General features: G+C 42.2%; 1 protein-coding gene across 2 annotated transcripts in view; it reads left to right on the top strand.

Annotated features, from left to right (window-relative positions):
• The first annotated feature begins 2,299 nt into the window (after positions 1 to 2,299).
• The window catches only part of LRP5 (LDL receptor related protein 5), a 262,260-nt gene continuing 249,560 nt past the window's right edge, over positions 2,300 to 14,999 (top strand). For both annotated transcript variants that reach the window (XM_032801562.2, XM_032801560.2), the window contains exon 1: positions 2,300 to 2,471. In XM_032801562.2, the coding sequence (XP_032657453.1) occupies positions 2,402 to 2,471 (70 nt within the window). In that variant the 5' untranslated portion in view covers positions 2,300 to 2,401. The remainder of the gene's footprint in view (positions 2,472 to 14,999) is intronic.

The raw sequence follows: 14,999 nt of genomic DNA, 5'->3' as shown, positions 1-14,999 counted from the left end.
AAAGTTGAAAAAAGTCATGCCACCGTGGTTCAGTGGAGTGCACACTATACAGTGCCCATCTACACAACAATTTTTAAGTCTTAAAGCTTCATTCCCTAATAAGGTTATAATTAGAGTTGGTGGAAATTATTTAAACAATTTTTTGTTAAAATCTGAATTTTTATTAAAAAATTTCATATAAAGAAAATGTGGAGAAGGAATTACACGAGTGGTAAAAGGTTACATTAAGCACAAAAGTCCTACGTTAGACATTAAAGAACTATACAGTAAGAGCTATATATTCCTCTTAGTGAACCTCTCTTTCACAAACAGGCCCTGTGCTAGCCTCACACAGTTCCTGCTTAGCAAATAGAGAAGGTGGTTACCAAATTCTATGGATGACTTCTTCCCTCCAGGTCTGATCTCCTCAGCCCTCTGGTCTGTCTCGGATTGCCTCAAGGCAAGGTCTTGCCTTCTTAGAAACCCCTTTGGCTCACAGTCCTACTCAAGCCCACGGAGCAGAGTTTTGGCTACTCTGTCTAGCAGCGTCTTCAAGTGTCAATTAAGGAATTCCCACAACAGTAATATAATTTGCTTGATTTTTATACTTTTTTTCCTCAAAGGAGTCACATGTCTTAAAAGTATAGCTAGAGAGCCAGTGGCAACTAATTTTTACCTAATTAATACTTTAGAAGGAGACAGCAGAGTGGTGCCAACTGAACATTACCCCACATTCACTCCTTTATCAATCATTCAGTTCAGCCCCCTGCGTGATGTCCTTCAACAGGTTTGAGATGCCCCTGTCAGCCCATACTCCACTCAGGATGTTCTACACGTTTGCTTTCAAGTGGACATATTTGCTGACTCAAAGATCTGTATTGATCATACACACAGCGTGGAGCCAGTCAGTTTCATCTCTGCCAACTGCCCAGGGGCGGCTCCAGGCACCAGCGCACCAAGCGCGTGCCTGCGGCGGCAAGCTGAGTGGGGCGGCCTGCCGGTTGCCGTGAAGGCGCAGTCAGGCTGCCTTCTGCGGGAGGTCCGCGGGTCCTGTGGTAATTCTGCCCGCCGAAGGCACAGGACCAGCGACCTCCCGCAGAAACGCTGCCGAAAGCTGCCTGACTGCTGTGCTTGGGGCAGCAAAATACATAGAGCCGCCCCTTCAACTGCCTGTTGCTAAGAGAAGGATTTTGCTCCCAGAATCCTCTTTTGCAGTTCAGTCACGTCAAGCCATGTTCTCACCACTCATTCAGTTTGGCCACACCAATTTGGCACCATCTCAACAGTCCCCCTTCTACAGGTAAAGTTAAACTGTGCTCTAACATTGTCAGGTTAATGCTAACTACTGTGTTATACAGTCCTGGGGAAACATTGCTGTGTAGAAGGGCTGACAACACTGAGCAGCTGCTGGTATATGATTTTTTTAAATTAAACCACAAACTTGGATGCAGAATAGTTTTATTAGAGTTATTGAGGAAGTGACCTGTTATTACACTGTCTGTGTAACACTGAACCATGCAGAGGACCTTCCAGGGGCAGGAAGGAATGAGCCAATGTGACTGGAGAAACATCAGTTTTACTAGAGCAGCACTTTAAAAGAAGTTGTTGGCTTTTCAAGAAAAATAAGGAGCAAAGAAAAGGAAGAAGAAAATGTCAGAAGAAACAAAAAATTGGTGCAGGCACAAAAGGCCTCCAGGGAAGGCTCCAAGCAAAAAGTCAGAACCAATTTCTTTAACCACCTGCAGGAGTGCCTAGATGCTGGTAAGAGACAGTGAGCTCCAACTGGTGATGAGAGAGGACACTGGTTCTTGTGTGATGTGCACTGATGCCTATGGGATATCCGGTTGGGGGGCACTGTTGCCCAGGGGGTACCCATGCACTGATGGTCACAGGAGGCCCACGAGGGGTGCATAGCTATCCATGCACCAGTGTCCATCTGATGACCACGTGGGGTGCACTGTTGTGCATGGGATGCTCATGCAGCGGGACCCTATGTCCTCCCACGCGGGGTGCGCTGTTGCGTGTGGGACTCCCACGCGGGGCGCACTGTTGCACGTGGAACGCCTAAGCGGTGGTGCCTAGCGGAGACAATGGTGCTGGTCCCCTTCCCCCGGGCGGGGACATACAGCCGCCACCGAGCGAGCTGGAAGGGGCGCAGGCTGCTGTCCCGCACCGGGCGGGGCGGTCCCTGAGCTGGCGCTCGGCTCCTCCTCGGGCTCCGAGCGCGGCAGACGGGAGGGAGGATCCCAGCCCCCTCCCCCGGCGGCGGCAGGGCACAGACTAGCGAGCGAGCGAGCGCACGGAGGAGGAGGAGGCTCTGGCGAGCGCCTCCCTCCTGCTCCCCGCCGAGCGCAGCGCCCGGAGCATGGAGCCTGCCTGAGACACTCCGCGGGCTCCAGCAGCTGCTGCTGCGGCGCACAACATGGAGGCGGCGGCCTCGCTGCTCCTGCTGGCCGCCGCGGTGCTTCAGTGCCACTTGGGCTCGCTGCGGGGTGAGTGGGGGGCGTTCCCGGCGTTGGGCCCCGAGGGGAGCCGCTGCCTTTTGTTGTGACTCAGAAACTTCCCAACTCCGGGTTCTGCTGCTTTGGGGGGCTGGAGACGTGGGAGCTGCGAAGCGCGTGGGACTGGGGCGCACGGGGCTGGGGATCCGGCACGAAGGGAGCTGGGGGGCAGCGTGCAGCAGGCTGGAGGCGCAGGGCGCGTGGGACGGGGGGAGGAAGGAGTGTGGGAACAGGGATCTTGGGGGGCGCGAGAGGGTGCTGGGGGGGGGCAGGTCTGGGGGGTGGAGAGGGATGCCTGAGAGGAGCCTGAGGCAGAGGGAGGAGGGTGCGTGGCAAGTCGCTGTGTTTTGTACGGAGTTTGTTTCCCTTCCCAAAAAGAGGGAAGGACGGGGAGGGAATCCGAGGGTTCCACACACGCAGAAGGGAAGAGAGGCGCATGTGGTGGGTGATCCTCCCTTTGGAAGGGGGCACGAGGATTGTGTGTCCCCTTTTAGGGGGGTGGATATTAGATGGATTCTCTGGGGGTCTCCCTTCCTTGTTGGCTAGTGAGTGGCGGTAGCTCCCTCTGAAAAGCTGTTTCCCCTGGGGACCAAGTAAAAGGCTACTTCAGTAAACATGTGTATTTTAAGTAGCAAGACAAAAGTTTGTTCTTGTCCCCAATGCTTTGTGGCCTCAGCCAGTGATTTCTCTGGGGTTTGGAGGAGCTGGTGTCGGGTGTCAATCACAGGCGGAATCAAACTTTTGGCAGCGTTGGGGTGGGGGTGGGGGGAAGGAGAGAAGCTGTTCCCCCCCCCTTATTTTAAAGTTGAAAAGGAAAAACTTGCTTGACTTGTGAAATGTAACACTTGAAAAAACACCCTGTTCTGAGCAGATGTAAGGAGAGTAAACCCTGAAGAAACATCCAGCCGTAGTTGCAGCCAGCGTTTGTCTGAGCATGGAGTCAGTCCACCAGGCACAATTCCATCTCAAATCATTGGGTGCTTGAACTCGGAATCTCCCCATTCCCCCACCGTGTGTGTTTTAAAATCTCAAACCTGACTTTGCATTGACCCACTTTTGTTTTGGCTGTCCTTATTTCCCTCCCAAGCTTTGCTTTCCCATTTCAGCATTGGGACTTGCAGGGGGCTTTCCCAATTACGTTGTATAATCTTCACTCCATTCAGTGCATGAACAAATGCTTGGCTTTGTGTTCTTACAACTCTGCATGAAGACAGTTGTTTTCTCTCTTTGCAGTACTCTAAGCAGCACTTTGAAGTAACAGTATAATAATTTTAAAAATCCCTTCTCCCCCAGCAACCATGAAAAGGGGTCTGGGATTTGCTCATCTGCTTTCTTAATGCATGCTGCTTCAGTTCTGCCTTTGTAGCATTGCAGACAGGGACTCCCAGTTGCATACAAGAGACTTGGACACAGCCACTGCTGCTTCTTATCTACTTGATACTCCACCTCAGCGCTTAGCAAACCCAGGTTTAATAGTTGCTATTTCCTAGGTAGTTTAGAAAATGTAGCAGAGTGGCCAAGATTAACAGAACACACCTCAGGGTCTTTTTTTTGTTAGGCCATCCACTTTTTCAAACCATTTGTAATTATCAGAACTGTCATTTAATACAAGAGGTCTGACCAATTTTCACCAGAGCCATCATTTTCTAATTTTAGTCTGGGCTATGGCTGTACATTTAAAAACTATTTATGCCCTTGTAAACAAGAGATGTCCCTTTCCTCCCAAAACATTGAATCTCTTCATAAGCTAGTAAATCTAGAAAGTCAGTGATGTCTAGAGTTAAATCCCTTGGAATTAATTTTTAAAATGCTGCACAGAATGTAAAGAGAGAACATACTGTTGATTGTTCACTTTTGGGCATTTCTCTGGGTTTAATGATATCCATGTTCCCAGCTGACTGAATTTAAATGCGGACCTTTAGAAAATAGAGTCCAGTCTAAGTAGTCTTGAAAGGGGGAAGGTTAGACCATAAACAAGTCTGGGGTATCTCCTCAAATTAATTTGTTGACAGTTCATCTTTTAAATAACATATTTCAAAGAGTAAACAAGTGTAGTGTTCACTTGTAAAGTTTTCGGAAAAGAGCATTTATAAGATGTTCCTGGATCACAACTAATCACCTCTTCTTTCAGTTTTGAGACTAGAAGTGATTGTATACATCAAGATGTTTCTCTAGAGACTATGGGACATGCAAAAGCCTTTTGTCCAAATGCACTTGTGTTTGTTTTTGTTTTTGTTTGTTTTTTTTGTAATTAGCTAACGGGGCTCAGTTCTGAATCCTAATTACACTACTTCTATTTTCCGACTAATATTTGGTGTTAGTGTAATTTGAATTGGATGGGACTTCTGAAGACAGCTCACCTGTCACCTTTTTCTTTTTATAAAAGTACGAGCAAGCTTCCTCAACTATATGTTATCTTCTGTTTTATGGCTGGTATACACTATGTAAACATACTAGTGATTCTGAAACATGTAACACACTCCATATTACTACCTCCAAACACTATTCATATTGCCCTAATTTCAGTTCACAAGATCAAAGCATATTTTTCAAAGTTTGAGATAAAAGTGTTTATGACCAGTTTATAAAGAAGCTTATGTTTTAAGCTTCCATTCCTTGAGATCTCTGATTCTGTAAACAGCACATGGCATAACTTTAAGCAGGTGAGTAATCCAATTGACTTCAGTAGAACTACCTGCTTTAATCACTTAAATGGGAATACCCATTTGCTTAAAGTTAAGCAGATGCATAACTGTTTCCAGGATTGGGGACTTAATTTGATTTTTTTTCCTATAAAGTTTTAGCAAAAGTTTAAAGTATTATGATTTAAATATACAAAGACAAAATAGTTTTGCTACTAAGTAAAGCTCTTGCTCCGAACATGAAAAAGTCAAGGTTTGTTGTTCTAAAGTTTAAGGATAAAGCTGCATGAGGCATGAAGTATTGGTTGTTGTATAGACTGTGGACGAGGGAGACAAAGCAAATAATAATGAAATGTTACAGTTGGACACTTCCTTGAAAGAAGAAATTTTTCTTTGGAGGGACTCTCACAAATTTAGCAACAGAAATTTTCAGGTGAGGAGATATTAATCTGTCCTGTATTCTTCTTGTCTGTAAATATTTTATGGAGAGGACCTTTAAAGATGTCTTACTCATGTACTTTGTGTTACCCTGTGGAATTTGTATGTATCATTTGATTTTTTTTAATTTATTTTTTTTAAATCAGAAAGTAGTTGGAATTGTGCTTAGTTGTGATTACTTGCTTAAACTCCAGTAGCAAAGAGGTAAAAACCATGAGTTCACAAAAGTTTGTGGGTAACAATTGTATGCACTATTCTAGCATATTTTCCTAAAGTTATGAATACATATTAGTTTTAAAGCTTTTTTTTCTTTTTAGGGCTATGAACAGTTGCTTGTTACTAAGAGAGATGAGTTGTGTATATATATAGAGAGAGCGAGAGAAAGAGGAAGGAAGGCTCATGTGACCAAAGAAGAGATTACATAAATCTGAGAGCATATTTGACGGATATGTTATGGGAAACAAAAAGATACATTTGGATAATGTGTATTGCCAGTTACAGCCTAAAACTAATTAAGTACAGATATTCCAGCCAAATTGTGACAGATGTTGACTTTGTTATGGAAAATTTGGGGAGAAGCAGGTTATGTGGGAATCTTCATTTGAGTTTCAGTGCAATTTCAATGTATATCTATTCTACCAGGCTGCCTTCATAGATGCTTCAGTAATCTACATGTGATACAAAAGGGTGGTTGCTAAATGCATAAGGAAGAAAATATTTAGACTTAACTATAAAGTTTGTCATTCAGATATTTTAAGAGCACTCTAACATCTTTCTGCAGACAAAGGATAATGACTTTAATTGTCTATCCTTTAAAAAGTTTAATTTAGGCATCAGTTTGAAGTATGTCTTCATCTGTTAGTTCTGGATGCTTTAAAATTACTCGACATGAATCTGTATGTAGTGCATAAATCTGTGAGACACATTACTTCAGGACAGTGGGAGTATATTAGGTCAGTGTTCTAGCGTGAATTTCATCACTGCAGCTTGCATTATTGAACCATTTACTCAGCTTGAGCTCTTATCTGCGTAGACAGTTGTTGCACACTCAGACCATATTAGTTAATAAATCAAGATTTGAATTTTAAACAACCTGTAGATTGGTATTATCTATAGAACATTAATGCCTTATATCTTCTTATCGTAAAGTTCAAAGCAGTTTTGTGACAGATGCAGCAAATTGGGTGTTTTTAAAAACTGTGCGCTCCTGATTATTACCACTTGTTGTAAACATTGGATATTAATGTTTTACAATGTTAGTGAAAAATACCTATCCGTGTGTATGTGGCTTATAAATTAAGTATGCATCATTTTGTAGTTTTGCTTCTCATTAAAATGTAGTCAACAAAGTAGACTGAGAGTATGGCAAGCTGTCCACTCTCTCTCAAAGCAGAAATGAAATGAAAGGGGTCCAGAATTTGTAGTGTGTGGAAATAGTTCTAATGAGAACAATGTTTTATTTTTCAAGTTTCATGTTAGAGTCATGTCTTATTACACAGTTTCACTTGAAAATGACCTGCAACTACACAGGAGGGAATGTTGAATTGATTCTTAATTTATTTTGAAAAGTCTACTCATTGCACAGCACTTTGCATAATATAGAGCAAGAAAATTACCTCTCATAGTTTCTCCTTATGTCTTTGGCCTTAGAGCTATTAAATATGCAAGATCTTTTACTTCTGCAGGTGCAGAATATCTCATGGAAGGTGTTAAGGCTGAGAAAACAAAAAGCTAAAAACAGTTCAAAGAAACACAGTTGTTATTGTGCACTCTAGATCTGTGTGTGATATCAGTGGGAGTTTCACCTAAAGAATGCAGGTAGAGAACAACTCCTCATTGTACCAGAGGCCAGCAAAAATGCAGTTGCATTCAACACAGAATGGGGGTGTAGTAGTATTGTGCTTAGAGAGGCAAGGTGCATGGTTGATTTTCCTTTCTGACTTGGAAGTGCTATATTACTTTCAAGCAAAATGTGTCCAAAAACATATAAAGTGAACAAATAATTAGTGTATTGGCTGGCAATGTTGGGTGGCCAGAGCCACAAGGTAATTGGACGTTTGGCCCTTTTTGATGTGATGGATGTGTACGCTAACCTGACAAATTCCACAGCTGGGACTTCATAACTGGAAAAACACCTCTGGACATCCCTACATCTGTTATGTAAGACTGGGGAAAACTAGGTGTAGAGGCAAAGGATAATAAAGGTAGCTTTTGGGGTGCAGGGATGGCGAGAGACAGCTGGGATAAGGGGGAGTAGAAAAAAGAAAAGTTGCAAATTGCCCTCAAGCTCCTGCTCAATGGCTATTGGGCCACAAAAAGCTGCTGAGGAGCTCCAGGGAACTTTAAAAATGGGGTGCTTGGGAGGTGGGGTTGAGAAAACGTTAATAAACAAGGGTTCTAACTTCTGGCTGCTATTTTATGTTTGTGTGTTCTCTCTTTGCTAGCTCCTACCTTTCATGGATGTGGCCAGTGTGCACAGTCACACAGTTTAACTACAGATGTGATTTTAAACTGATTTAGTTAAACCCTAGTGTGCCTTTTGTGTGTTTTCTTAAATCAGTTTTAAACTTGATTGTTAGCAGTTTAACTTTCCTCTGTAAATGTGGTGAAACTGTTTATAACCAGTTTTAAACCAATATATACCCGTCCACACAGGCTCGCTGTGAAGAAAATATTGTATAAGCAACTACAAAATTGGTTTTAATTAAAATTCAATAGTAAGAGGGCACCTTACACCAACAGTTAGCCCTAACAGCAGTTGCAGTATGGTAGAACTACTGTTTCATCAACTAACTGGGGATTAAGGTGTTCATAACATCAAAAAGTTCATAAAATTGTGCATTCACAAAATAACTGGGGGTACGGTGCATAAGTTGGGATATGGGGCACTGCATTGCTTCTTTCTTATCCTTCAAACCTCTGCAAAAGGTTTTCCAATGCAATGAAAGCTTCAGAAAGTGAAAGGATGTTGACTTTTTCTTCATTGGCGTCTTTTTGTTATGTGATTTCACCGCCCCCCCATGTTTTCTTGAATAACTGATTGTAAGACTGGTGTCCATAAAATCAGGAGTGTACTGTAGCAGAGTTAGTGGTGTATTTGTAGATGGTGGAATGCCCCCAAAGCATGCACCTATAACTATTAATGCACGCACTGCTGTGGCTTAATGTTATAATAGCAGTTACTGAATAATACTTGACACTTAAAATTTTCCAAGTGCTGTGTAAATATTAACTAATGCTAAGTACCCTTGTGAGATAAGGATATTATCTTCCTCTTACAGGTAGGGAAACTCAGGAAGACAGGTTAAGTGACTCACCTATAGAGGCTGTCTATGGGTATGTCTACACGGGAGCTGGAAAGGTGTAAATTCCAGCTTGAGGAGTCATCATTGCACTAGCTCTGATCTTTTAGGTAGTTTACTAAAAATAAAAGTGGAGCTGCAGTGGTGGGAAGGGCTGCCTGCCCCAAATAAGTATCCAGGGTCTTGGACAGGATTGTACTTTGGGCAGCCTGCGCTGTTGTGGCAGCTAGACTTCTGCTTTATTGTGCTAGCTTTTTGAGTGCTTGTGCGGGAACCAGGAATGTCTCATCAAGCTGGAATTTGCACTTCCAGCTCCTGTGTAGACATCCCCTGTGTAATTTGGGAGTGCCTTCTTTCCTGCTCCATCTACTAGACCATGCAACTTTGCTAGATTCGTCAGCTGTTACTCTTTTCACACTGTATTTTCATATATTGTTCCAAACCTATCTTGAAAACTCAAGTAAAATAGTATTTATTTTGAGTGGGTGTGGCTAGTATTTTAAATTGTAACTTGCATTTCTGTTGTGAAAACCTGACGATTAAAATGTTAACATTTTACTTTGCGCAATAACAGAAAGTAGGGAGAACAGGAGTACTTATGGCAGCTTAGAGACTAACAAATTTATTTCAGCATGAGCTCACTTCTTCAGATGCATAGAATGGAACACACAGACTGTCTGTATGTTCCATTCTGTGCATCTGAAGAAGTGAGCTGTAGCTCACGAAAGCTCACGCTGAAATAAATTTGTTAGTCTCTAAGGTGCCACAAGTACTCCTGTTCTTTTTGCGGTTACAGATTAACACGGCTGCTACTGAGAGAGTAGGGAAAGTATTATGATAAAATGAGATTAACTTTCAGATCTGCCCAGAGGCAAATACCATAGGCACCGTCATACAAAAAGTATTTTGCTACTAATTTTGGGGCTCCATTTCAGTGGAAGTTTTGCCATAGTAAGGAGTGCAGAATTGGGCTATTTGGTGGTGTTTTAGTGTTCCACAACATTTCATGCTGATGATTCCGTGTTTTTCTTTTTTCCTCCTATAAACTTGTTTGTAGATATAAGCTGATTTAAATTACACACATTATTGCAGTTAAAAATAAGTGGATATTAATTTGAATACATCACTTATCTGCACTTCTGAAAGTACTTGCTTGACATGATAGTAATGGTGTTACAGCAATGCTGATGGGATTTTTGAATCTCAGCCTACAAAAGCAGAGAGAGATTTGGAGTTAAAGGATGGGTGTAATTGAAGACAGAACTTTGGCCCATGGTTTCCTTTTCTCCTAATTGTAACTTGTTACATTTAGCATTTGAAAAAGTCTGAAGCAGGGTAATGTTGTGTCCAATATATATTTCCAAACCTATGGACAGCGGGGAAACGCTGAGGACAGAATGGAAGCACTAACTTGTACTTCTTGGCTTTTGTGGGTTGGTCAGACGGTTAACATTACTATAACTCAATTTTGTACGTATCCATTTCCTTTTCTTCTGTGTCAATACTAGTTTAAACCAAAGCAAAAGAAACAGGGGTGGGGTGGGGAAATGTACATTGCACTTCTATAATCAGTGGATTATTGACCTGCCTTCTGAGCTTTTATGGAATATCATGTCAACAAATGTTCTTGTATGTTAAATAATACTATCTAGAATCTGTGGTGTGTGCTAATTACATCTAGCAATAATTCTGTATGCATTTGAAAACTCAGTATTTTGTTTGGTTTTAAAATACAGAGATGTTTAGTCTTTACCTGCAAATTTTGATATTTTTAAATAAAAGATATTGGAGTTTTATATGAACACACTGGCACTTCTCTAAATTAAAAGTGACCAAACCAATCTGAAAACATGTCTTTTAAAGAGAAAACGAGTATGTTTGGTTACCTCAAGTAACACATCCCTGTGAGAATTAGACTGTTCTGAATTAGCTGCCACATGTTACACTCCCCACCTTCCATTTTGCCGATTATTCTTGAATAAAGACCTAGGTTTTGTCTGACTGTAAGTGATAAAATACATCTTGGGTGAACCTGTCCCTGTGAGCAATAGTGTTCTGAAGTAGCTGACGCGTGCCACTTTCTGACCTAAAGCTTTATGTCAGCACAAAATGCTGTCACCCTCACCCTACTTCCATTTTGCAAATGCTCCTGGAACAAAGAACTGTGTTTTTTCTGGCGTAAATGACAAAATAATTCTGAGGTCACCTCAAATGACATGCCCCTGCAAGTGTTAGCCTTCTCTGAAGTAGCTGACATGCATCTCTCCTTGGCCCCAAGTTTTGTTTCTGTGCAGTATGCACACTCACACTTTCCATTTTGCAGACTCTCCAATAAGGAATTGGCTGTCAGTAACAAAATACTTTCTGGGTCTTTTCAAATGATACATCTACACAATCATTTGACCATTCTGAAGATTCCTGTGTATGCCACACCTTGATCCAGAGCTTAATTTATATGCACAGCACTGGCCTGTTATGCACTGCCTCTCCATCACCTCATTTTTTCAATAAGGAGCTAGGATTTCAATCAACATAAGTGAAAAGGTGCCTCTTGGGTCACTCCAAGTGGCCTGTCACACAGAAGTTGGACTGTTCCAAAGAGACTTGGACATGGCACTTCTGACCCAAAGCTTTGTTTCTGTGCCAGGACTGTCTCATTTCATCCCCCTTTCCATTTTGAAAGATGGATAAGTGACATCTCTGGTTACTTCACCTGTAACATCTATGTGACCATTAAAGTGTTCAAACTCTGCAAATGGTGTATGGCACCAGCCAGAGTGAAGCCTCAGTTCAGGGAGTGGCATGTTCTGGGGTCTTCCGGCTGATCCAGTGGTTGTTTCGATGTCATTTGAGGTAACCTGAAAAGTATTTTGCCGTTTATAGTCAGTCATTTATTCAAGGAATGAGTCAGTTGTGGAAAGTGCTGGTGGTGTGATATGTGGTGGTATTTTGTGCTGGTGTAAAGCTTTGGGTCAGGGAGTACGTATGCCAGCTACATATCAGTCTAATGATCATAGGGATGTGTCATTTGGGGTTACTCCAGGCATTTTGTCTCTTATGTATCCACACATCTCAGTTCTTAATTCAAATTGAGAGAAGAGGCAGTTGCAGCATATGGAATTGGAGGCTTGTTTGCATCTCAGAAAAGCGTATTCTGAAAACCAAGAATATATATTTTTATAAAATCCTGTCTTCACTTATTTGGGTGAAATTAAAAAAGAGAATTAATTTGGCCTTTGAATAAGAAACTGAGAATATAGAACCATTCAGCCTTGTACTTTTTGACAGAGTTGTTAACTCATGATAAGAGTGGAAAGTTATAACCCAAATATGGCTGACCTGTAATTCTGACACAAGGGACTGCATGCATAGCATGTTTAATATTTTTCTTAGCTGCTGTAGGTTAATACAAAATCAGAATGTTGTTTTGCCTAACTTTTGTAGCTGCTGAATTGGAGAACTCTCATCTTTTATTTGCTAGAACAGGGATTGGCAACCTTTGGCATGTGGTCTGCCAGGGTAAGCCCCCTGACGGGCCAGGCCAGTTTGTTTACCTGCAGTGTCTAGAGGTTTGGCCAATCGCGGCTCCCACTGGCCGCAGTTTGCTGTCCCAGGCCAATGGGGGTTGCAGGAAGTCGCGTGGGCCAAGGGATATGTTGGCTGCCGCTTCCCGCAGCCCCCATTTTCTTGAAATGGTGAACCACGGCGGAGCAAGTAAACAAACCTATCCGGCCCGCCGGGGGCATACCCTGGTGGCTGCGTGCCAAAAGTGGCCGATCCTTGTGCTAGAAGGTAACATTTTTGTCCATTGTATTATAAACCATTCAGTATCATATTCAGTCACAATAATATTACTAAAATGGAAATTTAAAGTAGCTTCTGAAGTGTCAATTTTTAGAAATATTTTTAGTTCTTTCAGATAAGGTGTAATATACAGGACTGACGCTAGGGTTTCTCATGCCCTAGGCGCACGGCCATTTCGCCGCCCCCCGCGCTGATCCCGCAGCTCCGGTGGAGCTACCACAGTCATTCCTACGGAGGGTCCTTTGGTCCGTGGCTCCGGTGGAGCTGCCGCAGGCATGCCTACGGGCGGTCCACCGGAGCCGCCTGAGCAGCCAACCGTCCACAGGTATGACTGCGGCAGCTCCACCGAAGCCACGGACCAAAGGACCCTCTGCAGGAATGACTGCTGCAGCTCCACTGGAGCTGTCTGCTGCCCTCCCGGCAAAATGCCGCCCCCCCGAATAATCCTGGCGCCCTAGGCAATTGCCTAGGCTGCCTAAATGGTAGCGCCGGCCCTGGTAATATACCGCTCAACTGTACATCATTTCAAGGCATGTCACTCATTTTAGGCCCAAAGTTACCTGTGTTCTACACAAAATTGATGTCCCTTCATTTTAATTGTTGAAAATGATCTGCTCAGAAATAATCATGAAACTGAGGTTAGAGAGACAGAAATCTGCAGTACAGGAATTAATGCCCCAGCGTTTTAACTTTCCAGCAGGAATAATTGTTGTATTTCATTTTGGGGTTTTGGGCATTGGCTGCCTGAGGCATAATGTATTAAACAGAGAGGGAAATGATTAGTCTTGGAAATCTGTATTGATAGCTTATCTGAACATTTCCTGTGAATGTGCAGGGATGGCAGATTAAACTGCAATTTGAGCATTCTTGTTCCCAAATGAGTGAAGATGCTAAATGCCCCTGCGTAGAATTTTCATTTCTGAGGTCTGTATAGCTGTAGATGATATAAAGCCTTCTACGTTGTGTGCATATGACTAGTTGGGTAAAAGACCTCTGTAGCTATGGCAAAGTTTTGTGTATCTGGGTTTTAACAGCTACTTTTTCACTGTCCGGATACAGTTAAGAATATTGCTTACCCAGGTTCCAAAATTTAACTTGCAGGTGTTCAAGTGACAGAATGTGTACTTTAAAAATAGTTAAATCAACAGCTGGTCATACTTACCTGAGCTCCATGTAGTGAGATTTAGGTAGGGTGGGGAAAATAAAAGAAAAACTAGTGAAACCTTAATACATTGCACTTTAATTATTTGCAAGCCTCCCTCCTTTTCCCCTTCCAAAATTCACTGAGCCTGGATTTTCATTTCATCCAGTCTAAAATTTAGATCTTTTGCTCCCTGTGCAAAACCCCACTACACTAGGTGGCAGCTCCTGCTTTGGAATCTGCTAACAGAAGGAGAGCCTTCTCTGTGTGACTTTTTGAAAGCTGTATTTCCAACTGGAAATGTAGATCTGGCCATGGCTTTAGCTGGATGTGAACAATGAAAACCCCCTTGGTTTTTAAATTGATTTCATTGTCTTTCTGTGTTTGATTTCTATGAACATTCTAGCAAATGATATTACTGGCAGAAATGTGCACAAACAGCAAGATTTATGTTAACACAGGACAATACTTGCAGCAGGCAAATTTTTGAATTTGTGATTTGTAAGAATTATGCTCATCTGGTCAGGGAATGGAAACGTGCTATGAGTTTCATGGAAAACGAACCCATACCACTTGAATTGTATGTACAGAATTCTTGCAGATGGTAAGCTCATGAACAATCTGTAACTCATGACTTGTTTGTAGAAATTATTTGACAATTTCTATGAACAATGAATACATTTAGGAAAAATCACTGTTAGTTTATGGACAACTTGTGGCCAAAAAGAGTAAATACGTTGAATGTTGTCATTCTGAAATATTTTTCCAGCTCTAATAATTTCCATTGATCATTATTACTAAATCAGCATTTGCAACTGAAAAATGAAACGCACAAGTGGGAAATTGTTCAAAGGGCAGAGAGTTGGGCACCTAACTGTTATTTGTGCCTTTCCTCTTCCTTCCAATAGGCTGTTTTTAACAAAAAAAAAAAAAAAAGAAAGAAAAAAAAGCAGCCACTTTGGAGTGAACTTTTCCCTCTTGCAATGAAGCAAATCCAGAATGGTGATTGCAAAACTGTTGTGGCAGCTGCCCGCTAATACTTGCGTCATTCTGGTGTTTGAAAATTTAAATGTTTTGATAAGTTTTGCAGTCATTTTGTGCAAACTGGAGAGGTTCTGTATAAGCCAGCAAATTGAGAAATGCCTGGCTTTTACTTAAAAAGACTGATCATTACTCAGAGCTAAAATGTTCT

The sequence above is a fragment of the Chelonoidis abingdonii genome, chromosome 4 (assembly GCF_003597395.2).
Source record: "Chelonoidis abingdonii isolate Lonesome George chromosome 4, CheloAbing_2.0, whole genome shotgun sequence".
NCBI classification, from domain to species: Eukaryota; Metazoa; Chordata; order Testudines; family Testudinidae; genus Chelonoidis; species Chelonoidis abingdonii.
Note: the sequence above shows the minus strand (reverse complement) of the source record. Positions and strands in the feature narration are given on the sequence as shown.